The sequence below is a fragment of the Mirounga angustirostris genome, unplaced genomic scaffold (assembly GCF_029215605.1).
Source record: "Mirounga angustirostris isolate CCGP_5_RB_7025 unplaced genomic scaffold, mMirAng1.0.hap1 SCAF_16, whole genome shotgun sequence".
NCBI lineage: Eukaryota > Metazoa > Chordata > Mammalia > Carnivora > Phocidae > Mirounga > Mirounga angustirostris.
In genome coordinates, this window is record NW_026991724.1 from 45,974,965 (window position 1) to 46,000,636 (window position 25,672).

General features: G+C 55.4%; 3 protein-coding genes across 18 annotated transcripts; 2 read left to right on the forward strand and 1 right to left on the reverse strand.

The window, feature by feature from the left end:
* Positions 1-2,625: 2,625 nt before the first annotated feature.
* Positions 2,626-9,062, forward strand: PSMD8 (proteasome 26S subunit, non-ATPase 8). Its single transcript, XM_045891437.3, has 7 exons — positions 2,626-3,003; positions 4,034-4,106; positions 4,224-4,326; positions 5,597-5,762; positions 6,751-6,851; positions 8,001-8,112; positions 8,836-9,062. The coding sequence occupies exons 1-7, from the start codon at positions 2,641-2,643 to the stop codon at positions 8,971-8,973; spliced, it is 1,056 nt and encodes a 351-aa protein (XP_045747393.1). The 5' UTR covers positions 2,626-2,640; the 3' UTR covers positions 8,974-9,062.
* Positions 9,063-9,926: 864 nt separating this feature from the next.
* GGN (gametogenetin) lies at positions 9,927-13,013 on the reverse strand. The gene is made up of 3 exons (XM_064582007.1): positions 11,388-13,013; positions 11,005-11,309; positions 9,927-10,102 (listed from the first exon to the last, which is right to left on the reverse strand). Exons 1-3 carry the CDS (start codon positions 12,969-12,971, stop codon positions 9,985-9,987), a joined length of 2,007 nt encoding a protein of 668 aa, XP_064438077.1. The 5' UTR covers positions 12,972-13,013; the 3' UTR covers positions 9,927-9,984.
* Positions 12,999-24,585, forward strand: SPRED3 (sprouty related EVH1 domain containing 3). Of its 16 annotated transcripts, XM_064582003.1 has the most exons (7): positions 14,826-14,876; positions 16,381-16,468; positions 16,853-16,974; positions 17,666-17,834; positions 17,980-18,009; positions 20,276-20,419; positions 21,176-24,585. In XM_064582003.1, exons 4-7 carry the CDS (start codon positions 17,787-17,789, stop codon positions 21,839-21,841), a joined length of 888 nt encoding a protein of 295 aa, XP_064438073.1. In that variant the 5' UTR covers positions 14,826-14,876; positions 16,381-16,468; positions 16,853-16,974; positions 17,666-17,786; the 3' UTR covers positions 21,842-24,585. The 16 variants fall into 16 exon arrangements, with proteins under 16 accessions (XP_045746323.1, XP_064438063.1, XP_045746322.1 ...); XM_064581993.1 differs by lacking the exon at positions 16,853-16,974 and having other exon boundaries at positions 13,000-14,876; positions 16,381-16,561; positions 17,933-18,009; positions 20,243-20,419; positions 21,176-21,841; XM_045890366.2 differs by lacking the exon at positions 16,853-16,974 and having other exon boundaries at positions 13,000-14,876; positions 16,381-16,561; positions 17,933-18,009; positions 21,176-21,841.
* The last annotated feature ends 1,087 nt before the right edge of the window (positions 24,586-25,672 follow it).

Sequence of the window (25,672 nt, forward strand, 5' to 3'; positions counted from 1 at the left end):
AATAAATAAAATCTTAAAAAAAAAAGAAAAAAAACAGGTGAAAATCTTGACCTTTGATTTGGCAATGATTTCCTAAGTATGATACTAAAAGTCCATGCAACAAAAGAAAAAGCAGACAAATTGAACCTCATCAAAATTAAAAACTTTTCTGAATCAAAGAGAGTGAAAAGACAACCCATAGAAGGGGAGAAAATATTTGTAAATTGTATGTCTGATAAAGACTAATATCTAGGGGCGTCTGGGTGGCTCAGTCGTTAAACGTCTGCCTTCGGCTCAGGTCATGATCCCAGGGTCCTGGGATTGAGCCCCACATCGGGCTCTCTGCTCAGCGGGAAGCCTGCTTCTCCCTCTCCCACTCCCCCTGCTTGTGTTCCCTCTCTCACTATCTCTCTCTGTCAAATAAATAAATAAATAAAATCTTAAAAAAAAAAAAAAAGACTCATCTAGAGGGGCGCCCGAGTGGCTCAGCTGGTTAAGCGTCTCTTGATTTCAGCTCATGTCATGATCTCAGGGTTGTGAGATCGAACCCAGTGTCTGGCTCCATGCTCAGTGCAGTCTGCTTGAGATTCTCTCTCCCTCTCCCTCTGCCCCTTCCGCTCATGATCTCTTTCTCTCTCTCTCTCAAATAAATAAATATTTTTTAAAAGACTAATATCTAGAATAAAAAGAACTTCTACAACTCAACAACAAAAAACCCACGAACAACCCAATTTAAAAATGAACAAAAGACTTAAATGGACGTTTCTCTGAAGATATATAAATGGCCAATAGGCACATGAAAAGATGTCTAACATCAGTAGTTATCAGGGAAATGCATATCAAAACCATAGTGAGAGTTGGGGTACCTGGCTGGCTCAGTGGGTAGAGTATGTGACTCTTGATTTCGGGGTCACAAGTTCAAGCCCCATGTTGGGTGTGGAGCTTACTTAAAAATAAAATCTTAAGGGGCACCTGGGTGGCGCAGTCAGTTGAGTGTATGACTCTTGGTTTTGGCTCAGGTCATGATCTCAGGGTCATGGGTTGGAGCCCCCGGTAGGACCCTGCGCTCAGGGTGGAGCCTGCTTGAGACTTTCTGTCCTCTCCCTCTGTCCCTCTCCCACCTCTCTCTGTCTCTCTCTCTCTGTCTCTCTAAAATAAACAAATCTTTAAAATAAAAAAATAAATATTAAAAAAAAACCATAGTGATATATCTCATCATACCTATTAGGATGTCTATAATAATTTAAATAACAGCAACAGGGCGCCTGGGTGGCTCAGTTGGTTAAGCGACTGCCTTCGGCTCAGGTCATGATCCTGGAGTCCCTGGATCGAGTCCCGCATCAGGCTCCCTGCTCGGCAGGGAGTCTACTTTGTCCTCTGCCCCTAGCCCCTCTCATGTGTTCTCTCTGTCTCAAATAAATAAAATCTTTAAAAAAATAAAAAAATAAATAAATAACAGCAACAGATAGAACAAGTGTTGGCAATGATGTGGAGAAATTGGAACACATATATGTTGCTAGTTGGAAAGTAAAATGGTTCAGCTGCTGTGGAAAATAGTTTGGTGGTTCCTCAAAAAGTTAAACATAGAATTACCATATCCAGCAGTTCCATTGCTAGGTTTATTACCCAAAAGAATTGAAAACATGTTCTCAAACACGTTTTGTTTTTTTTTTTTAAAGATTTTATTTATTTGTTTGAAAGAGAGAGACACAGCGAGAGAGGGAACACAAGCAGGGGGAGTGGGAGAGGGAGAAGCAGGCCTCCTGCCCAGCAGGGAGCCTGATGTGGGGCTCGATGTGGGGCTTGATGTGGGGCTTGATCCCAGGACCTGGAGATCATGACCCCAGTGGAAGGCAGACCCTTAACGACTGAGCCACCCAGGCGCCCCAAACATGTTTGCTTTTTAAAAAATACGTGTAGCACGATTCAGTTTTTGTTTTAAAACTTTTAAAAATAACACTGTTAACTAACCGGAATTGAAATAAAAACTTCTAAAAAAAACTTTTTAAAAACACAGGTGATTTTACATATCCATTTATTCACTCATTCAACAAATATTCATTGACTGTGTACCACATGCTGGGAATACATAAATAAAGAACACCGATAAATATCCCTGCTTTTGTGGAGCTGATATTCTAAAGAAGACCAAAGAGTTGGGTTTGAGAAAAGGGGAGATGTTGAATAGGCAGGTGTGATATATACGGAGGAATCAGGAGTAGGGATAAAAAAATGGGAATCTTCCGCGTATATGTGGTATTTAAGGCATAAGACTGGATGATTTTTTTTAAAGTTTGTGCATATTTTTATAAGTCTGGAGAAAATGTGGAAGGATGCACTGAGAGACTAGAGAGAAAGACCTCGGTTCAAATCTCAGCGGTTAGTCTCTGGGAAGGTTACCCAGCCTTTCAAAGCCTGTTTATAAGATGGAAATAATGGCACAGCTCCACTACCGCACCCTCCTGGCTTAAATGAACCTTCTGTGAAGGTGGAACCTCGAAGACAGAAACGTAGCGTCACGAACGCCTGGGCTGAAGCCATGGCAGCCATATTGGTTACGGGAGGCGGGGAAGCGTTGCTATCGCTGCCATTTTCAGTTAGGGCAGGAGGGGACTTCCGGTCACCATCTTGAATGACAGCCGAGGCGGAGCTCTGACTGACATGTTCATTAAGGGCCGGACTCCAAGGGCACCTCCCCGAGAGCGCCTGAACGCGAACCGCGGCGGGCGGAGGTCGGCAGCCGTAGCCCCGCCCCCGGCGTTGGGCTCCACCTCCCGGCCCCACTTCCGCCGGGTGAGCGTCTGTAGGCGACGCTGCCGTAAATCGGGCCGGAGGTTTGCCGCATCACGGAAGATGGCGGCCACGGCGGTGAACGGGGCGCCGGGCACCTCGAACTCGGGCCCTGCGGCGGCCTCGGGTGCAGTCCTGCAGGTCGCAGCCGGCATGTACGAGCAACTTAAGGGCGAATGGAACCGTAAAAGCCCCAATCTTAGCAAGTGCGGTGAAGAGCTGGGCCGTCTCAAGGTAGGGTTCGGCGGGGCCGCTACGAGGGGTCTAGACCTAGCCGAGTTCCCGGTCACGGGCGACACCAGGACGTGTTGGGGGATCCAGTAGGGTGAAGGATTCGGAACTGCCAAAGTGCGAGCTTAGAGGGGTGAAGAAGAGGTTTGAAACGGATCAAACACGGCCTGACAGTGTGGGGGCGGTGGGGGAGGCAGTGATGGAAATGTTCAGGCATAACGAAGTGAGGGGTTAAAGTTTTGGTGTTTGGAGGCTTAGCTGGCTGGAGCGGCAGGATGGGAGTATTGGGAGTTTTTCTGATGGTGGGTTCTTGAGGAGAGCAAGTGGGGAATGAGGACCGGACAGGGTTTTGAAAGAAGGCTGAGATGAAGGGTTGTGTGGTTAGAGCAGACCCAAGTCAGGGTCTGAGAGATCTGGGACTTAGGGACGCATCTGGGGAGAGGTGGGGCAGCCGAGTTTTGAGGACAGAACTGAATCTAGAAAAAATGTTCTTATAGGAGAGGACCAGAATGGTGCTCAGGGTGCTTCAGACCGAGCGTGTTTGGGAAAGAGTACAAGTATTGTGGGCTGAACTAAGCCTCTGAATGGGGTGTGTCTGATAAGTGATGTGTGGGCTGGACGATGGGGGGATGTTAGCTCCCTTCCCTCCCAGGTGTAGATTTGGGGGTGGATGGGAGGTGTAGCTGGGCCCAACCCAGTGGATTGTGGAAAAGGCCTGCCAAGAACTAAAGGTGCTAGCGTGCCACCCCCCCCCCCCTTGATTCCATTGAGTCAGGCATGGAGGGTGTTTCCTGTTTCCCCAGTGGGGCTATTAATAATTGTAACATGAGGTCATCCTAAATGGGCACTCAGTGTGCCCAGGCCCTTTTCTGAGTGCTTTCTGAGGATTGACTCCTTTAAAACACAACAGCCTTGAGTCAGGGATGATGATTAGTTCTGTTTCCTAGGTGGGAAAACTAAGGCTTAGCAAAAGTAAGTAACCTGTACTTGAGGTCCCATCTTTCTTTCCTTCCTTCTCTGCTCTCCTTGTCAGCTGGTTCTGCTGGAGCTCAACTTCTTGCCAACCACAGGGACCAAGCTGACCAAACAGCAGCTCATTCTGGCCCGTGAGTGTCATTGGGGCAGGTGGGAATGATGGGCTGAGGGTGATTGGAGGAATGGCAGGAGTGGTGGTCAGGAGAGGGACTCAGGCACCTCCTGAGAACCTGCCCTGTCACCCACAGGTGACATTCTGGAGATTGGGGCCCAGTGGAGCATCCTGCGCAAGGACATTCCTTCCTTCGAGCGCTACATGGCCCAGCTCAAATGCTACTACTTCGATTACAAGTGAGGATGGGTCCTGCCCCTTATTGGGTGTGGGCAGGGGGTTATATGGTTGCTTTTTTTTTTTTTTTATCACTGGTTCTCCAGCCACTCAGGTCATCTTTGTACACCTGGGAACTCCTTGTTTGTCTAGCTCTGTCCCCAGAGGCTTCGGGGGGTGGGGGGTTGCCCTGGAGGTCCTTATCCTGGGATTGTACCAGATTCATCCCCCATGGCAGCCAGTAGAATCTTTGTGACACTAAAATTTGACCAATGTCGATACCCTGGTTGGAACCTGTCATGGCTCTCCATAGCTCTCAGGCTCTAGACCAGACTTTCCTGCAGCCTCCAATGCTCTATCAGCCATGACCCCTCTGACTCTGCCTCCCCTATCTCAGCCCAGTCTCTCCCACTGAACTCCTAAAGTCAGAGGTGTCTTGGTCACGGCTGCATTCCAGTACTGCCTAGCATGAGGCTGGGCCCAGAGCAGGGATTCACTGAATATGTGTTGAATATAAAACTTAATGTTTTTTAACTCAGTGGTGCCTGCATGGATTAATGATTAAGAATTTGACATCAGAAGTCAGACAAACCTGAGTTTTTTTTTTGTTTTTAAGATTTTTAATTTATTTTTTGACAGAGAGATAGCGAGAGAGGGAACACAAGCAGGGGGAGTGGGAGAGGGAGAAGCAGGCTTCCCACCGAGCAGGGAGCCCGATGCGGGGCTCGATCCCAGGGCCCTGGGATCACGACCTGAGCTGAAGGCAGTTGCTTAACGACTGAGCCACCCAGGCGCCCCCAAACCTGAGTTTGAAACTAATTTTGCCGCTTCCTGATTATGTGGTCTTGGGCAAATGACTTCACCTCCCTATGCCTCAGTTTCCCTCTTAAAGTAAGGGTGATAACTCTTAATATCATAATCATAGCTAACGCACAATATTTATTTGAGTCAAGTACTGTTCCGATCACTGTACCTGGGTTAAGTCATTTAATTCACTTAACCCTTATTCCCTTGACCTACCTTCTATGAGATGGACGCTGTGGTAGTACTCATTTTACAGTTGGGGAAACTGAGGCTGAGTCACTTTACTGAAGTGAGGTTACCTGCTTGGACCCATATGACTTGTGACTTCTTCATACCTCTCTGGGCTTCAGTTTCATTTGAAAACCCAAGACCCGATACTTCTGCAAGGAGACAGCACAGGGCAGACATCAGGGTCCCTGGAGCCTGGAGTGGGGGGCTCGTAGGTACTTAAGCCCTCCTTACAGTTGGTTCTCCCACCCTGGTCCACAGGGAGCAGCTCCCCGAGTCAGCCTACATGCACCAGCTCTTGGGCCTCAACCTCCTCTTCCTGCTGTCCCAGAACCGGGTGGCTGAGTTCCACACAGAGTTGGAGCGGCTGCCTGCCAAAGACATCCAGACCAATGTATACATCAAGCATCCTGTGTCCCTGGAGCAAGTGAGGCTGGGGAAGGGGGTGGGGGGATCTGAAGGGGGTGGTGCAGGTGCAGACATTAGGGAAGATTTCCTGGAGGAGTGGGCAGGAGTCACCTTTTAGTCCAGGGACTCATTTGCTCATTTGTCCAACAGCTGTTGAGCCCCAGCCATGTGCCATGTGGTTGGTTTTCAGACTGTACTGCAAACAAAACAGATTAAAATCCGGGATCTGGTGGGCATGACATTCAGATGAGGAAGTAGACAGTAAACAAAAAGATTAATCTATGTGGTCTGTAAGAAGTTAAGTGCTATGGAGTAAAACAAAGGTAAGGAGGGTGGAGAGTCGGGGCAGGGGTGAATTTTTTTGTAGGGTGGTCAGGGAAGGCCTTGCTGAAAAGGTGAGATTTGAGAAAGATTGGAAAGGGGTGACGAACCCAACCATGTGGACATCTGGGGGGATGTGAACCGAGGAGAGGGAGCAGCCAGTCCAAGCAAGGTCCCAAGGCAGAAACATGCCTGGTGTGGCTGAGGGTAAGCAAAGACGACAGTATTTCTACAACAAGGGGAGCATGGTCAGGGAAGAGCTTTACTACTGAAGGTTAGGAAGTAGTTCCTAGAGCTGACGTCTCCTGGGAGGATTTTGCTGTGATGAGAAAATGGGAGAGAGCATTTATGGCCCGCAGCACAACTCAAGCAAAGGAGTGGAGGAATGAGCTCAGGGGTGAATCCCGCTCTGTCTCCCTCCTGTGATTGGAGAATAGATAAGATAATTAGCTATCAGCCCAGGGCAGTTTGGAGAAAGAATGTCCGTGCTTGTATGTGTACAAACCAGGGAGGGCTTCCTGGAAGAGAAGGTGCTCAGTCTGCCTGGGGAATGCATGACTGTACGCTAAGGGTGTTATAGCAGAGGGGATTATGGAGGCACTGGGAATGTGGTGAGGCCTCAGCGGATAGGCCCGTATGCTACCTGCTCCTCATCCTCTTTTCCTCCCCACCCCTGGCCTCTACAGTACCTGATGGAGGGCAGCTATAACAAGGTGTTCCTGGCCAAAGGCAACATCCCTGCTGAGAGCTATACCTTCTTCATTGACATCCTGCTTGACACTATCAGGTGTGTGTGGGGGTGGTGGGCAGGTCCTGTGGGGTTCAGAAACAGCTTGGACTCTGGAGTCAGACAGCCCTGAGTTGAATCTCATTCTGGTCACTTGTGGTCTGGAGAGGTTGGGCACATCAGTTCTCCTTTTCTATGAACTGCAACTTGTCATGAGATTGTGGAAAACAGGCCACATCTCACTGTGGGCCGCTTATCTGTGTGCCCATATGATCCGGACTTGGGCTTGGCACCCAGACAGCGCTCAGCAGGCAAGACCCAAGCTGCCTGGCTTAGAAGTGCTCCAGTCTCACCTCAGGTCTCCTAAACTGCGGAACTCTCAGTTTCCTCTTCCTTAGAATGGGGCCATTAAGTCCCGCTCGCTCCATGCACTAGTGACATGACATGGGCGGGTGGGCGTGACATTTACACATCCCTTGAAGAATAAAAGGGTCCAGGTGGTGGCAGAGCCAGTTCATGGAGGCAAAGTGCCAGACTGAGATGGGTTTCCATTTCTTGGATGGCAAAACCAAGCTCAGAGTTGTGGTGGAAGTGAAGAGAGGTAGCTTAGTGAGTTTAGATTACTTTTAAATGAGAAATATTTGGCTCTCCAAAATGAACAGGGAGTAGTATATAACGAGTGTCTGTATACCTGCCTCTGGGTCTAAGAGATAAAATACATCAGAAATGGGTGCACACTCCCTGTTACTAACTTTTCCCTGGAGCTGACTCCTTCATTTTCAGTGACTTGATCCTTTGATGTTTTTCTACTTCATTATTGATCTTGATGCCTCTTAACGGGTGGCAAGGAACCCTCCCAGGATCAGATCTAGAAATGGGGCACAGCATCCTTGTGTGTGGGGAGAGGGGGTTTCTGTAAAGAGATGCCCTCATGTGAATCCCAGGCTGGGTTTCAGACAGCCTGAAGTCCTCGTGCTGGGAGTGGGATTCAGAGATTGAGCCCAGGAGTCTCAGAGATCTGGACCCTGCTGTTGCCCTGGCTTTGCAACTCTGGTCAAGCTCCTCCCCCTCTCCAAGCCTGGATGAAACAGGGCAGGAAGCATGTTCCAGCTGTCAGTGCTGAACTGTCAGCTCACACGTGTCAGGCCTGGGAGGACAAGGCCTGAAGAGTTGTCTGTGCTCAGTAATGAGAGCCTTGTCTTTCCTCAGGGATGAGATTGCTGGGTGCATCGAGAAGGCCTATGAGAAAATCCTTTTCACTGAGGCCACCCGGATCCTCTTCTTCAACACACCCAAAAAGATGACCGACTACGCCAAGAAGGTGGCTGGGGCGAGGGGCTGTGGGGCCAGGGGTGCACTCATAGTAGGGTTTGCTGGAGGAACTCTGGAGCAAAACTGCACATGTTTAAATCCAGGTGTGAGACCACAGGCAGGTTGCTGAACTTCTCTGAGCTTCAGTTTCCCGATCTGTAGAGTGGGGCTAGAATTTAACATGTGGGATGAGCTTAGCTTAGCATGAGCACCTGGCAGGAGGTGGAGGTGGACACTGACGCTCAGTACCTGTTGAGCTATTGTCCCTAACAGAACTCCTTAGAGTTTTTCTCCGCGAGCCTTTGCCTCATTTGGCCTGGGCTGTTTATGCAGGAGTAGTGCCCTTGGAGACATTGGGGCATGGGGTGTAGGGACCCCGGTAACCGAGGGGGGTCAAGGCCAGACTGGAAGAGGTGAAATCGAACTTGAGCTATGGTGACAGCTGATATTTAGTGATCATTTACATGGCCAGACACTTCTCAGCACTTTAGAGGTGTTGATTCACTGAATCCTCATAGCAGACCCAGAGAGGTGTGTGATGAGAGTCCTTGTCTCAAACACGGAGAAACGGGGGCACAGAGAGGTGAAGTTACTGGTCTAGAGTTGTGTGGGTAGAGTAGGGGTGGCGAGGAACGGGAGCCAGGGCCCGCATGGGCACGTGCTGGCTCTGTGGGGTGGTGGGGGGTAGCCTGTGCAATCACCCCACCCATCTGTCACCCTTCCCTTCCTGCAGCGAGGGTGGGTTCTGGGCCTCAACAACTACTACAGCTTTGCCAGCCAGCAGCAGAAGCCAGAAGATACCACCATCCCCTCCACGGAACTGGCCAAGCAGGTCATCGAGTATGCCCGGCAGCTGGAGATGATCGTCTGAGCCCGCCCGGCACCGGGCTGGGGCCGGGCTTGCCGTATTTAAAGCAGTGGCAGGGCAGGGCTTCCTCCAATAAAGGTGGATTGACATTCTCTCTTCTAGGCCCTTGTCTCCCCGGGTGGAATGGTGGGGAGACAAGTTCCTTATCTCGGGAGAACTTAGAAGTTTGGGGGCCCTCTGGGAGCTGAGATAACCCTCTGTTGGGTCAGCTTCTGTCCAGCGGCCATGGCTGAAGCTGTCCGATGGCAGCCCATCACAGGGGCCCAGTGGCAGGGGAGCCCAGGTTCCAGGTAGAGGGGATGCAGCCCGCTGTGGACCCACAGGAATGCCAGGCCAAGGCACGAGTTTTTCAGCGAAGGGGGTGACGCGTCACAATTTTTAAGATGTTTGCAATTAAACCAGTTTGTTCAATGACGTGCGAAATGGAACCCGTCTGTGGGCTACCAGTTTGAGACCTCTGTGGAACGATAGGTGTGGGCGCCGGCATGGGCTTGCCCTGGTTCCCACCCTTCCTGAGCCAGTGCTGTAACTTAGGACCTTCCAAACCGCCCCAGCCTGTGTTTCCTGCCTTGAAGTTCTCGAGAAGGTATTTAAGGCAGAGTCCAAATCTGGCTGAGCCATCTGTGGGATGTGGGATTTTCAACAAAGTCTCCCAGAGTCCGTTTCCACATCTGTATAAAGGGAGTGATTAACTCCTGCTTTCCAAAGGGATTTGTGCTCAGCATTTCAGTTTGCGATCAGACTGGCTCAGAAATGGGGTTGATGGTATCAAGGGTAATGAGACTGTCTTAGCCCCGGGCCCATCAGTCCAGGTGCCGGATGCCTGGAACCTCCGTCACTGCTGTTCTGGGTCCAGTCTCCTTCACTGTTTCTAAGATGTGCTTTCATGGAGGCCTCTGCCCTAGCCCACTCCATCCCTTCAACCCTGAGCAAGTGACTGACAGGTAGCTAGACATCTGGATGGTTATTTTATTGTCAAGGAGTGGGAGGCAGAGGGCACTGAGCAGACTGCACTCAGTTGGAATGCGTGGCCTGCAAGTCGTAGTGCTCCAGCCCGGCCACCAGGGAGCCAGCCAGCTTGATGGTGGCAACCCAGGGTGGCTCGCTCAGGTGGTTGGTGGGCGTGCTCAGCCTAGAGGGAGGGTAGAATCAGTAGGGCCTGGTCATGTGGCCAAGCCCTTTCCCCTTCTAGGTTTCACTTTCCACATCTATATGAGGGGCCATGTATGAATATCACAAAGGCAGTCTAGGGCAGGGCTGTATCCACTTAAATTAGGAAAGGGGGCTAAGGGTTGGTGATAGTGTTGGTGTCCTGTACTCCCTTCTCCCCCACCTGGCCCATCCCTACTGAACCCCCCCGAGGAGTCCAGAGCAGAGGGTCTCTCTGTGATTCAGAATCTTTGGGGGCCAAGGTCCTATAATCCTGGTGACCGTGTGTGTGTGTGTGTGTGTGTGTGTGTGTGTGTGTGTAGGGGGAGGGTGTAACTGAAAGATATCTCCTCTGGGCCTGAGGACTCGGGAATAGCCTCTGGAATAGCCTCTGCAGTACAGGGACTGGGACATCAGTGCCCTCTGGCTGCCAGAGTCAGAAGTTGCCATAGGCTGGAGGGGTCAGGGACTTCTTTGGAGGTATGCATTCATCTCTGCTCCTATCCCTGAAAAGCTTGCGACATGGTCCTTGGTGCCCTCGGACAGGGTTAAGGCTGTGAATAGGGTCAGTCCAGCTGGCACCAGCTTCCCTCCCTGATGACTCCAGAAGGTCACCGGGCCAACAGTCAGCTTGGAGATCTGTATACCAAGAGGCTGGACCAAGGTGTTCCCTGTCCCTGGTCAGGGGTCAGTATGGTGTCAAGTTTTCTCTTAGTCCTGAAGGATTGGAGCTCAGCTGGGTTTGAGATACAGCCAAGGAAGGAGTCGGGGGTCAGCTGGGGTCAGGACTCCAAAGGGCTGAATGGGACTCTATCTGGGAAGGTTGGGTTCAGGACTTCAAGGGGTATGCCCTCCCCTCCCTACTCCCCGACGACCTTCCCTCACCAGGCAGACACGTTGCGTGGCAGACGGCGGTGACGTGGCTGGTGGCGGCAGTAACACTTGTAGGGACAAGAGTTAAGCACCTGGAAGGGCGGCCAGTGGCGTGTGGTGCCCGAGTTAGCCATTCCCGCTGGAGGCGTCCCGCCGCCACCACCCCCTCCACCACCACTGTCGGTCACGGTAGCTGCAGTACGTTCGCGAGGACCATCTCCGGGTGCGCCATCCTCACGGGTCGCGCCTCGGGCTGCGCGGGGACCCTTGCTCCTGCGCGTGCGGGACTTGATGGGCGCGGGCGCAGGGAGCGTTGGCTCCGCTATGGTGGGAGCTGGAGCCGGGGATGGGGCCGGGGCCGGGGCCGGGGCCGGGGCCGGGGATGGGGCCGGGGCCGGGGCCGGGGCCGGGGTCGGGGCCGGGGCCGGGGATGGGGCCGGGGCCGGGGCCGGGGCCGGGGCCTGGCCGGCAGCCAAGGCGAGGGGCAGAGTGGGAGCCCTGGCGGGAGCCAGAGGCGCCGCCTCCAAGTGGCCCGGGCGTGGGGTGGGAGGGCGGGCCACGGGCAGCGGCGTCGGCCGGAGCACGGGCGGCTGCGGTGTCGGCGGCGCCGCGGGAGGCGGCGTGGGTGGTGGCGTGGGCGGCGGCGGTGGTGGCACCTCCTGTGGGCCTCCCGGCCCCGGGCTCACAGGCTCGCCATTGGTGGGCGCCGGGAAGATGAACATAGGCGGCGCCAGCAGGGCCGGTGCAGGCCTCCGGGGCCCGGGAGCTGGGTGCGTCTGCCCTGGCGGAGGCGGTGGGGAGCCCCAGGGCCCTGAGAGCGCGGCCGCCCGCCGTCGGGGCACCCCGACACCGCCGCCGGATCCATTGAAACGGAAGTGGCGTTCGGGGCCGTCGGGAGGGCTCACCCAGTCAAATTTGGGCTTCGAGCCTGGAAAGGTGGTGTACGGTGGCGGCGGAAGGGTCCTGACGTGGGACACAGACGCCGAGGGGCGTCCAGAACACCCCTCGCCGTCTCCATCACCGCCTTCTGCTTCCTGAGTCCCCCGAGGGACCTCTCTCGAGGGTCGAGCGGCCCCAGGGGCCAGGGGCCCCTGCTTCAGGACCTCAGCGTAAGAGATGGAACCCGAGGCAGCAGCGAAGAGTTCTCCGCCTCCGCCGCCCCCGAGCGAGGCTTTGGCCGCTAAGGAACTCGAGGCTGCCGGAGGGGCCAAAGTGGGCCCCGACTTGAAGGTGACTTTACACAGCAGACTCAAGCCGGACTCGGAGACCGTAGGCCGGGCCATTTCGCCCTCGCCCGCTTGGGGAGGCGCCCCTCTGCGGGCTCCAGCGGCCGTCTGGCCCTCGCTGCCGTACCCGACCTGGCTTTCTGGGGGGGGGGTGGCGGGTGTGGCCAGAGCAGGAATGATTCGGCGGTCCGGGGGCTGCCGGTCGGGAGGTGGCGGTGGTGGCAGCTTCCGCGGCTCCAAGGGCGGCTGAGTAGGGGATGGGGCCCCCGGGATAGAGTTGCGGTCCTCTCCGGTTAGTTGCCGGGGCGGCGGCGGCAGCGGACGGAGGCTCGGAGGATCGCCCTGGCCGCGATGGCTCGCCTCCAGCAGACCGCGGATCCGGGGCACCGGAGTGCCCGTGGGTTTTCGCCACTTAGACGGCGCGGGCAGCAGGGTCCCCACGGGGGGCGGGGGTGGCGTGGAGACCGCGGCCACAGCCGCCTCCTCTGAAAGGGGCGTCACTGGCGAGGGCAGTTGTAAGGTCAGGGGCAGGGGCGAGGTTGAGGCCTGGGGCTCCGGGGGTACCAGGATTCCCGGGGACGCGGAGCTGCCAGGGAACCAGACGCCCAGCCCGCGAGCCAGGCGCATGGCTGGGGAAGAGGGGGTCACCTCGGGCTCCACCAGGGACGTCCGGCGGGAGTCAGAGGAGCGGTCCGAGGCTTGCTCTTTTCGGGAGCTCCCGCCCGCGGACGGCTCCGACTGCACGTTCCCCATTTCTGACGGAGGTCGGGGACTGTGGTCAGAAAAACTTCCGCCAGTCAGGTTGCTAAAACTGTGGGGACTCCAAGAGGCTGGCTGTATTTGGTCCTACCCGTCCACCCCAGACCCGCCCCTGTGTTCCAAGATCCACCTAGGCACCAGTCGCTACCCGCATTCCTGTTTCCTGACTCTCGAAGCTCAAGCGTTCTTCCCCATCGCCCCAACCAACTACCGTCACACCTTCTTCCTCATGGCCCCATTCAGCTGCTGTTCAGACACTTAGGCTCCATTCTCTTAGTGTACTAAGGTTCTGTCCCTGTCCCCTCACCCTACCCAACTTGTCCCTCAAGTCACATCCCTACACTTTGACCAGGTCCCCGGTCTCTAGGCTCCAAGACGCAGGTCTTGCCCGCTTTCCTGTCAGTCACTCAGGCCACATCACTCATGATGATTGTGCTCAGGAGCCTGTAAGGCCTGCAAGGAGTTCAAACTTCTCCCTCAGTCTTCTAACCTGGCTCGGAGGCCCAGGCCCGCCCCTGCTCTCTGGTCCCGCCCCCGATTGTCGGTATCGGGCCTCAGCACCCGCCCCAGGTCTGGCCCCGCCTCCGCGGTATTCTTGTCTTGCTAACCCCTTCGTCCTCACCTCTAACCCTCCGATCCCTGTCTCTGTGTCGATCATTTGAGTCTCGCCCTCTTCCCAGGCAGCGTCAGATCTTCGGGCCTCACTCCTAAACTTTTCCGGCTCCTGGTCTACCAGCCGTCTTCAACACTCAGGCCCCACCCCTTTCTCCAACTCCGCCCTGGCCCCGCCTTCGCCCAGAGGTTCCCACTCACCGACTCCTCCAACCGACCAAAGTTCAGACCGCGGCCCCCTGGGCCCAGGGCAGGGCGGGGAACGGCCGTAGCAGAAAATAACCGAAAAGAACGGGAATGAAGCGGGTGATGGCAAGTGGGCGAGACAGCGAGGGCGGACCCCGAGATCTAGGCCCCGCCCCCGGGCTCGAGGCCCCGCCCTCCGGTGAGCCAGCTAAAGACCGGCCCCTTACGAACCTGGATCTCCCTTTGAAATATTCCGACGTCTTCTTCCCCGCCCCCAGGGCTTTAAGTCCTAGGCCCCACCGCTTTAGAAAGTTATCCTTAGCTCCTCCCCTTTATAAGTGCTCCGCCCCTCGCCGTTAGTCCCTCCCTCGAAGCTCCGCCCATTACGAACACTGCTACGTAGCTCCTCCCTTTCAGCTCTCTCATGGGCCCCGCCCAGAAGACAATTTACTTCTAAACTCCACCCTTTTAGGACCCCACAACGTCTCTTCTCAAGACCCTCTCCTTCCTCGGGCCTGCCTAGAAGGCCCATCCACCGCGGAGCCGCCCCTTCCATGACGCAAGCGCTTTTCCGCGCCCTCGGCTTCCTCACCGACTCTCCTTCCCAAGGCCCTCCGACCCCGCCCCCTTGCGAAGGCTCCCTTCTCGCCCCACCCCTTTTCGAACCCTATCAGGTACTCAGCTCCTCCCATTTAAAACCCAAAGCGAAGACCCTCACCTCTTTAGAACCCTGAGGCCAGGCCATGTCCCGGACCCTTCCCCACATCCTCAAGGATCAATGGCGCGGATGGGTGGGAAAGTGGGGGATCCTTTCTGGATCCTGTGAAAATGGGGGCTGGGGGGCTGTTCTCTGGAGCCAGTGACGGGCTCTAGGACCCAGCGGGCAAGTACGCCCGCCTCGCGCTTACCCCTCCCCCAAGCCGCCCCCTCCCCCTCCCCCATCTTCCAGGTTCCCCCTCCCTCCCCCGTCGCCCCGGCTCCCGGTGCCCGTCTCTAGCGCCGCCGGAGCCAGCGAGGGAGCCGGAGCGAACAGGAGGAGGAGGAGGAGGAGGAGGAGGAGGCCAAGTCGCCGCCGCTCGGAGCCCGGCCGGAGCCTCCCAGGCAGGTGCCAAGGGGGGCGAGGGGGCGGGGGCTGACAGACTGCCTGTCCTGGTGAGGGGGCGGCCTGCACCGCGCTGCGCCTCCTGCCCACCGGGGCGCCCCCCAGACCGCGGGTGGAAGGACATGGGGTTGGGGGCCCCTAAACTGCGCGGCAGCCATTTAGGGTACCAGTCTCCATTTGGGGGCCTGGACTTCTCCGAGGACGCCCCATTCATAAAATTCCGAACTGGACCCCCACCACTGAGGAACTCTGGGGACCACTCCCCCAGGGAAACAGATGTGTGGGGAGCATAGGGCATTCAGAAATCCCGGCGTCCCATCCCAGCTAGGCCCTGGGGGACCCCTGCCCTCTTTCTCTGCTTCACCTGTTGTCGGGGGGAGGCGGGCGGACAAAGGAAGCAGTATCACGTGACTGCTCATTCACAAAATCCCATCCCATTGAGAAAAGGGGGCTGGGGGCGCTGCGACCGCCCCTTCCCCTCCCGAAGGGCCGGGGAAAACCGGCAGCCTGCAGGTGGGGGAAGGGGCTAGAGCTCGTTGCCTGGGTCCCTAAGGTTGAGACTCCAGGGTCCCTGCGCTAGGTGGTAGTGAGGGGCTGGACGCTGATCCGGATTACTGGGCGGAGGGCTACGTCCCCTGAGCTGGGGGGCGGGGTAAGATGGTTCTGAAGGATGCTGGGGCGGGGAGGGGGAGGAGGAGGGATCAATTCTCCACCTCCCCTCAATGTCTCCCCCTTGCCTTCCTTGGGCTGGGACCTGAGGGAGCAGGCTTGATTTTTGTGAATGAAATGCACTCTGGTTGTGTCTCGGTCGCCCGTTTCTGGCTTCTTCTGCCTCCATCTCCCTTTCGGCCTCTCTCTGGCCATTTCTGGTTCTCTCCTTGCTCCCTGCCCATCTCCCGTTGCTGAGTGACTCAGTGAGCTTTGCATCCGGTCTCATTCATAAATCCGGGAAGGTGGGGGGGAGAGAGCCTGGGTTTCTCACCCAGCCAGTGGCCTGGGCGGCAGAGTGTGGAGGCAGTGTAGGGGGATCTGGAGCTGAGTTGATGGGCTCTAAGAAAATACATATGCGCAGGCACCCAGCTGTGAGGGGGAACGATGGGTGGGGCTGTGGGAATGTGCTGAGGGAAGAGGAGACTGGGTTGATAGGGGAAGAGCCGGAGGGGGAAGGGAGGTGGAAAACCGAGGCTATGGGGGTCAGGATGGGGCCGATGGGGAAAGGGAGGAAGGTGGGTATGGAGAGGAAAAGTAGATGTGGAGAAGCTAAGCCTGGGAGAAAAGAGATGGCATGAGGAAGAAAGAAGCCATGCTGGAAGAAGGTGGGCATGGGGCGGGGGGTGGGGAGAAGGCAGGGATGTCAGAGAAAGTGCAAATCGGTGCGTGAGGGTGCAGCGGATCCAGATGTGAGGGAGGAAGAGGGGGGGATGAGGGTTGGGGGAACTCTGAATGGGAGAGCAGCCCTGCAGCCCACTGACTGTGTTGCCCCCGCCTCCCCACGCCCTCCAGGTACATGGTTCCGGTCCGAGCCGTGGTGATGGCCCGAGATGACTCCAGTGGGGGCTGGCTGCCTGTGGGGGGCGGGGGCCTCAGCCAGGTGAGCGTTTGTCGGGTCCGAGGGGCCAGGCCCGAGGGGGGGGCCCGCCAGGGGCACTACGTCATCCACGGGGAGCGCCTTCGGGACCAGAAAGTGAGCCACCCTGGGGCGTGGGGGTAGGGTGGGGACGGGGGAAGGAAGGGGATGGGGCTGGGAGTGCAGAGATGAGGTCAGGTCATCTCTCAGCCCAGAAGCAACTCCCGGGCGTGGGATGTAGTTGGAACTGAGTATCTGTCTTTCGGAGAACAACTGGGAGTTTTGAGAATATCTGGGGTATCGAGCAGGTCCTGTCCACTGCCATTGCCCAATGGGCCATCACAGCAGCCTCCTCCCCATTCTTAACCCTGCTTCTGCTCCATCCCCCAACCTCGGTCTGTTCCACAGGGGCCCTGCTAACACCTGACTCAGATCATGTCCTTCCCTCTGCTCAGAACCCTCCTGGGGCTCCATCTTGCTCAGAGATCCTTACCAGGAGGCCCCACACCACTGGCCGCTGTCTGCTCTAAGTATATGGAGGCATTTGGCGGGGGACCATCTGGACGTGTCAAATAGGGTTTACAATCCTATATGTGGGTTCAGCAGGAATATTCTGGGCTGCTTGGCATGATTTGGAAGGCCAACGGTTGAAGTTTCAGCTGGGGGTGTAGTAGAAAGACTTGGATTGTTTGAAAAGGCTTGGGGGCTGGCTTGCATTTCAGAGCAGGGGTCAGAAGGAACAACGTAGGGGGATTTGAACTGGTGTGATTTGGATATGGTGATGTTGGGCAAGGATGTGAGGAAACGCCTAGGGTTGTTGGCCAGCATCTGAGGGGAAAGCTGTGGGAGTTTGATAAGAATTTTGGGGTAGCATTTTGGGAGATTGTTGGGGCATCAGAAGGAGATGGACAGTAATATTTTGAGCTGCTCAGTAAAGTTTGGGGCATATTATTGAGTCAGAAGGAGGGACATGGGGTTATCAGAAGGGGGTATAGGAAAATATAGGGATCAAGGGGTTTGGGGGAAATATTGGGGCATCACAGGTGTGCTCAATAAAATTGGGAAGTGGTGTTGAGGTGTTGATCAGGGTTCAGGGGTACACCTAGATTGATAGATGAAGTTTGTGGGATGCTGAGGTATGCAGATAGGCGGAGGGTGGAGAGGAAGTCACAGGCATGGTTGGAAGGGGGTGTCTGACCTGTCCCCCTCCTGCCCCCTCAGACCACCTTGGAGTGTACCCTGAGGCCAGGCTTGGTTTACAACAAAGTGAACCCCATCTTCCATCACTGGAGCCTGGGTGACTGCAAGTTTGGACTGACGTTCCAGAGTCCCGCAGAGGCTGATGAGTTCCAGAAGAGCCTGCTGGCCGCGCTGGCCGCGCTGGGTCGAGGTGAGTGGCACAGGTGGTGGGCACTGGAGGATGGGGTGGGAGGACTGGGAGAAGATGGGGCCCAGGGAATTCACTGTCTGCCTCTCTCCCTGCCCCAGGCTCGCTTACCCCCTCTTCCTCCTCCTCTTCCTCCTCCCCTTCCCAGGACACCGCAGAGACTCCCTGCCCTCTGACGGTGAGTCTCCAGGATGCAGCTCTGCTGGGAGGGCAGGGGTTTATTTCTATCCTCCAAACATTCTTGAGCATCTCTTGTGTATCAGGCAGCATGCCACATGCTGGGGACACAAATTTGGGCCCAAACTATTAGTGTCAACTTCATGCCTGTTATCCTAGTTTTCTATTCTATTGTGAGTCACATATTCATTCGAGAGTATTTATTGAGCACCTGCAAATAAGTAGTGTTTTAGGCACTGGGGATACATCTGTGAACAAAACAAAGTCCCTTTCCTCATGGAGCTTCTATTCTAGCGTGGAAAGGCAGAAAATTAAAAAAAAAAAAAAAGGATAAGCCATATCTTTTATAGTGAACAAATTAATGACAAATCCCATCCTTCTAGTTACTCAGGGTACCAACCTTGAAGTCATCCTTGACTTTTGTCCTTTTTTATGCTCCTCATCTAATCTGTCATCAAATATTGGCTTCACCTTCAAAATGATTAGCATCTGCCTCCAACCTGGTGCTGTCCAACCTCATCTGCCAACCGGAACATCTCACCAACTTCTTATTGTCAACTGCCCACCTCCTATTCCCTACTGTCTGGAAGTTCCCCACACACAGCCAGAGGGACCCTATTGGCATCTAAGATTGTGGCCATCCTTCCACTCAGAACCCTTCCAGGGGTCCATCTCACTCAGGGTAAAGGAGAAAGCATGTAAGATTCCATACCATTTGGCCCCCTCTTCTCCCTTTTGCTCACTCTGCTCCAGCCACACTAGCCTCCTCACTGTTACTCCAACATGGCAGGCACATTCCTGTCTCAGGGCCTTTGCACTAGCTGTCCCTTCTGTCTTGGAATACTCTTCTCCAAATTTCCACGTGGCTCATCCCCCTACTTCCTTCAGGGTTTTATACACATTTTGCTTTCATTGTGAGGCCCTTCCTGAGTAAGCTGTTCAAAACTGTGATGTCCTGATGCTCCCTATCCTGTTCTAATTTTTTCCCATCTTCTAAGATATTTTCCTTATTTCCTTCCTATATAGACAGTTTTCTTTTTCTTTTTTTTTTTTTTTTAAGACTTTATTTGAGAGAGAGATAGCAAGACAGAGCATGAGCGCGGGGCGGGGGTGGGCAGGTGGGGAGAGGGAGAAGCAGGCTCTTCGTAGAGCAGGGAGCCTGACTTGGGGCTCAATCCCAGGACCCCAGGACCATGACCTGAGCTGAAGGCAGCCGCTTAACTGACTGAGCCACCCAGGCGCCCCAGTGTAGACAGCTTTCTTATCTGTTAGTTTATTGCCTGTCTCCTGTGCTAGAATGCTAGCTCCAGGAGGGCAAAGGATCTTTTGTTGCTTTCTTGCTGCATCTCCGAGACCTAAAACAGTGCCTGGTATACAGTAAGTGTTCAGTAAATATGTGTTGAATACATTTATTGAATGAATAAATGCACATGATGTCAGATGTGATTTGGCATTTGCTGGGAACAGTGGGAGTTGCTGAGACTTCGAAGAACAAAACTGGTTCCCTGGGCAGAAAAGTGGGAATTGCAGGGTCGTGGGGGAGGTGGGTGGGGCTACAGAAATCGCGCAGACAGGTCCCACGTATTTGGTGCTTCTTCAAGGAAGATGCCGACTTCCCATGCTCCATCTACGTTCTTGCAATGGCCTTGCGTGAGCCTGGCACGCTGTGGGTGCTCAATGAATGTTTCCTGAAGATAGCAAATGGATGAAGTCAGAATGACCCCCCAGGTTACAGAAAAGAAACTGACGGTCTGAGAAGTGACTTTTCAGTTTGTAAAGGACAGGTGGTTTGGAAGGAACACCTTCCCGGTGGGTGGAGCTGCCCCAGTCAAAGTGTGGAGGTGGGAATGAGTCAGGAAGGTGGCTGACTGGCCAAGGGAGAAGGGTTCTGAGAAGGGAGAAAGATATTTGGATGTTTCGTAGGTCAGAGAGCTGAGCGGTGAAAGAAGAGGGGGTCCAGTAATAAAAACAGTAACCATTTCTAGCTCTTCCTGTAACTTCAGGCATGTGTTATATACCCTTTACAGTGGGTCCTAACCACATCCTTATGAATAGACACTATTATGATCCCCATTTTACAGAGAAGGAAACTGAGGCTCAAAGAGATGAGCTCACTTGCCGGAGGTCACACGACCAGTCAGTGGCAGAGCCGGGGCTAGCACCCAGGCCTGTCTGGCTGCAGAGCCCTCGCTCGCCATGGGAGGGGGTCTATGTGAGGGCATCCGCTGTGCCAGGGATCCGGCTCTGAGGCCGCCACTCTCCCCCAGTCCCATGTGGACAGCGAGTCCTCCTCCAGTCACAGCCGCCAGGAGACGCCTCCCACTGCCCCGGCGGCCACTATCATTACCGTGGAGTCAGCTTCTGGCTTCGGGCCGGCTTCGTCACCCCAGCACCACCGCTCCTCTGCTCAGGTGCGACCTCCCACCTCCCGCGGAAGTCTGGGGCTGGTGGTGGGGGAGAAGTGGGGCAGGGTGCCGGGGTTCAGAAGGAGGTGGGAGCTGAGACCCCAGAAGGGCAAGAGACCGCAAACAGATTCTAGGGGATGGTTGGCTTGAATTCGTGGCAGTGATGGTGGGGAGGGTGTTTGGGGACTGAGGTTCCCCGGAGGGTTGGTGAGGGCTTTCCCCGTGTCTTGGAGATTTTGGAAAGTTCTGAGTTCTGAATTCAGAGGGGCGTGGGGGACGACTTGGACAATGCTTCGAATATATTAGGGAGTTTTTCGTACGTGTGGAAGGAATTCTTTAGACTGCTTAATTCATTGGGAGGGGAATGGGCTCCCAAGGGGGTTAACGCTCCTTGGGGACTGGATTCCTGCGTCCTGAAGGACATGGCTGGGGTCCCAAGCTCCCGGACCTGGGAGTAGAGGGGACCGGGTGCTGGGACTTCCTGGATCCTGAGAGAGGACAGGGCTGAGGGTCTGGATCACTGGGGCTTTAAGGTGTGGGCTTGGTGCCTGGATTCTTTGGCCTGTTCTTGGATTTGAGAGGATTGGCCTGGGGCCTTGGAAGTCTGAGTGCCGAAGCCAGGCACTCAGGATCCCAGGCCAGCTTCCTAGGATGAAGGAGGCCTGAAGGCTGGGTCTTTGGATTCCCGTTCTGAGACTGGGATGGGTTGTGGTGGAGCGTGGGGGATCACAGACCCTGCTAACCTGTCCCTTCGTTCCACAGAGCTACCCTCCGCTCCTACCATTCACGGGGATTCCGGAGCCCTCAGAGCCCCTGGCCGGGGCAGGGGGCCCGGGCTGGGGCGGCCGTGGCTATGAGGATTACCGGCGCGCCGGGCCGCCCGCGCCCCTCGCCCTGTCCACCTGCGTCGTGCGCTTCGCCAAGACCGGCGCGTTGAGGGGCGCAGCCCTGGGGCCCCCCGCCGCACTACCCGTCCCTCTCTCCGAGGCTGCGCCCCCAGCGCCCCCCGCTCGCCCACCCCCGGGCCCCGGCCCTGCCCCTGCGCCCGCCAAAGCTTCCCCCGAGGCGGAGGAGGCGGCGCGCTGCGTGCACTGCCGGGCGCTCTTCCGCCGCCGCGCGGACGGGCGCGGTGGTCGCTGCGCGGAAGCCCCGGACCCGGGTCGCCTGCTGGTGCGTCGGCTCAGTTGCCTGTGGTGCGCCGAGAGCTTGCTCTACCACTGCCTGTCGGACGCCGAGGGCGACTTCTCGGACCCGTGCGCCTGCGAGCCGGGCCACCCGCGCCCCGCGGCGCGCTGGGCCGCGCTGGCCGCGCTCTCCCTGGCGGTGCCCTGCCTCTGCTGCTACGCGCCCCTGCGCGCGTGCCACTGGGTCGCGGCGCGATGCGGCTGCGCCGGCTGCGGGGGTCGCCACGAGGAGGCGGCGCGGTGAGGACGGCCTGGTGGGTCCGGTAGCTGCACCGAGGACCCCAAACTGAGGGTCCAGGACCCTGGACTCCGTTCGGACCCCCACACCCAAACCTAGGCACACCCGGAACTTGGAGCTTGAGTTTGGATTGAGAGACCCCAGACCTGGAACCTGGACCCCAAATCTAGGACTGAGAGACCCCAGACCCAGCTTCATTGGGATGTCTGTCCAAGAGGTCCCAGGCATCCTGAGTTCTGGTGTCCCCATCCCGCCACCAACCCCCCTCCCTGACCTAGACTGAGGAGACTCCAGGCATCCCCAAACTCTTCACCTCAGGCAGGCTGGGGAGCACATGTATCCCTGAGAGACGCAGGGTCCGAACCCTGACTCCCTGTTCAAATAACCAACCCAGACCCCATCATGCCTGACACCGTGAGCCCTCAGATTACAGTGAGTCAGGAGTTGCCAATACCTGACCCTGCCTGCATATAATTACTCCCAGATTTTGAGACCATAGAACCCAGATTCACCCCAAATGGTCCTTGAATGCTCACCTAAAACTTGGGGCACCCATATCTGAGATATTCTTGTAGCCCCCAGGACCCTGGAGGCACCAAACCCTCTTAAGATGCCCCGAGTCCATAGGTATGCCCAAACAGATGTTCTCTGACCAAAATGACTTGCGAGACCCATCTCCGAGCCTCCCCCTATCCTCCCCACCAAGATCTAGATGTCAGACTCCAGGATGCTCTGGGAACCAAGGATCAAAGACCTCTGTAGACCCACTCACCCCAAGCCAGTGTTCCCAGAGCTTTGGATCTCATATATAGGACTCTGAGGTGCCTAGTACTCCGGATGTGGTACTGAAGACCACCCACACCTTAGGGCCCAAGGCACTGGTCTCAAGTCCTCAGATAATCCTCTTTCAAAATCCCTTAGACTTGGATTTCAAGCCCCAGAATGGCCTGGAATCTTTGGCTGCTTTGTACCCACAGATCCCCAATCCCCTCAAGGCTGGAAGCTCAGCTTCCAGATGATGGGATGTTCATGGCAACCCAGACCTCTCACCCCTTGGCCCCCAGCTCCTGAATGACCCTGAGGTGCTTTGGGAGCACTGGTTCCAAGATCCCAAGGTGCCATTGGTCCCCCAAATTCAGGGCTTAAGCCTACACAACATTGGGATTGTCCCTGACTCAAGACCTTGGTCCCTTCATACCAGAGACAACTGAGGTGCTCCAGGACCAAAGCACCTTCAGATCCCAGATTTCTTTGGACCCAGACCTCTTAAGCCTGATATTCCCTGAGACCTGCTGCCCTTGAATTCTGCTGTCCATAAGCCCCTGAAACCCCAAGGTCCCAGACCTCTGATTTCAAGCCCCAAGGACCCCAGCCCAAGCCCCCAGCATCTCACAGAACTACTCCTTTACTAGGGTAAAAAACAACCAAAAAACCCATCATCTTGAGCTCATGTTCCTGGATTCCAGGAGCACCCCAGAGCTCCCCACACCCATCTCTAGGACCTAGCATTGTCATAGATGATTGTGCAGGCTGTTCACTAAGCAAAGACACAACTCAAGGTGAGGGTGTGGCTCGAATTCACACCACACTCGGCTGGCTGCACTGTGCACAGAGTCACTTTTTAGGCTAGCTATGGCTCTACACACACACACACACACGCGCGCACACACACGCACACACACACACTCCCCTTGTGCTCTGTCCCAAGCCCAACCTGAAGCCCCAGCCCTAGTCCAAGTTTTTTATGTTTTGCCCTGTTAACTCCTTCCCCTCCATCTCAGAGTTGGGGGTTGCTTTGTAAAATTTGGAAGCCGTTTTCATGGCCCTCTGTGATGCCACAGTCTCTTTTCCCTGAGTGGAATGGGACTTTTGGGGTACCTCAGGTCTGATGGCCTGAAGCAGAGGATTACGGTCTTGGATCAAGACAATCTCAATGCTGTATGGGTTTGGGACCCGCATGTGGTCCCAAGCATCTGGAAATGTGCACTTACCTTTCTTCATTACCCAGACTTGGATGGCCTTGTAGGGGTTCAAGGGATAGGTCAAGGGGGTCAGAGGGCTAGATCCTCTGTCACTTCCTTTAAATTATTAACTATTACATCCGGAACCTGTGAGATTCCGCTCTCCCAACCAGACCCTGGGATGGGTGAGAGAAAAGGGGGATGTCCCTCCCATCCCCACTCTGCCCAGCTCTTGTCACTGTCAGACCCACCAGAGCTGAGGGCGGAGGGACCGGGGGCTGGGGTGGCCTGGGTCCCCATCCCCCTCTCTGTGCCTCGGTCTCCTCCCTTCCGTGGTGGGCGGGGGGAAGCTCCATTCTTAACCTACCTCGTTTTGGGGAGGGGTGGGACGGGGACCAGAGTGCTGTAAGGTGCTGTGGGATCTGCGGATGAAGCGGTGGGAGCTGGGGAAGGTTCCCCCGGCCCCCACCTCCCAGCACCGCCTCTCCCAGGTCTCCCAGTCCTGCTCCCTGCTGATACCCACCTCTGATCCATGATTACTCTTCATCACCCCCAAATCAGGGGTGCATGGAGGGCTGACCCTGGGAGCCAGGAAGACCTCAGACCCTGGAGCCCCCAGGCCCAATTTCCCAGCTGCTTGCCCCTCAGATTGGATGCTTGGCCCCCAGACTTGGGGGAGGCACCCCGACATTTATCTTCCTGATCTTGATTCCAAGCCAGTCTGTGACCTCAATATTGTTATCGTCAGTGCAGGCTGCTGTGGCGGGGGAGGATGGGGGCCAAAGACCCAGCCTTGTCATTGGGGGAGGGGGCATGAGATATTCGCTCCAAGAAATGTCTGTGACAAAGTCTCAGCCTGTGTCCTTTATTTGCATTGATGCACCCCATCCAGTCACCTTCCTGAACCACCAAACCAGTCTCCTACCCAATTTGTCCTTTCTCCTTCACATCCTTTAGTCCCAAGCAGACCCTCCAGCTGAGTTTTATATATTCAGTCACTCAAGTACACTTACTAAACCCCCATCATATGCCAGGCCCTGTTCTTGGCACCGAGGGTAAAGTAGCGAACAGAACAGACAAAATCCTTTCCCACGAGCAGCTTATGAACTTTACAACGAAGGAGACAATAAATGACATGTTAGAAATGATATGCCCTATAGAGAAAAGTAAAGTGGAGATGGGGGATACAGTCATTTTTAGCCAGGGTCATCAGGGAGGCCTCACTGAGGAGCCGGCATTTGAATAAAGCCTTGAGGGAGGTGAGAGAGCCCTGTGGATGTCTGCAGGAAGAACATTCTAGGTAAAGGGGAACTGTCCATGCGAGGCCCTGAGGGAAGAGCATGTCTAGGTAAGTTTGAGGGACATCAAGGGAGTGAGTGTCTGGAGGGGAGGAAGCAGGGAGGAAGGTATTTAGGGGATGAGGGCAAAGAGATGACAAGGCAGATCTGTGGGTCCTTGAGAGCCATTGCATGGATTTTGCTGGTTACCCTGAGTGAGCTAGAGATACGGGAAGGTTCCAAGCGTGGGAGGGCTGTGACCTGACTCAGGTATTTACACATTACCTCTGGCTGCCTGTAGGGAACAGACACTGGGGGTGGGTGGCTGGGTAGGTCGCAGGGAGGAGGCTGCTGTGATGGTCCAGGGGGAGACAAGAGTACAGGAGATCAGGGTGAGAACAGTGGAGGCAGGGAGAAGTGAGCAAGATAATGGATCTACTTTGAAGGTAGAATCCACAGATTTTTTTTTTTTAAGATTTTATTTATTTGACAGAGAGAGAGACAGCTAGAGAGGGAACACAAGCAGGGGGAGTGGGAGAGGGAGAAGCAGGCTTCCCGCTGAGCAGGGAGCCTGATCCCAGGACCCTGAGATCATGACC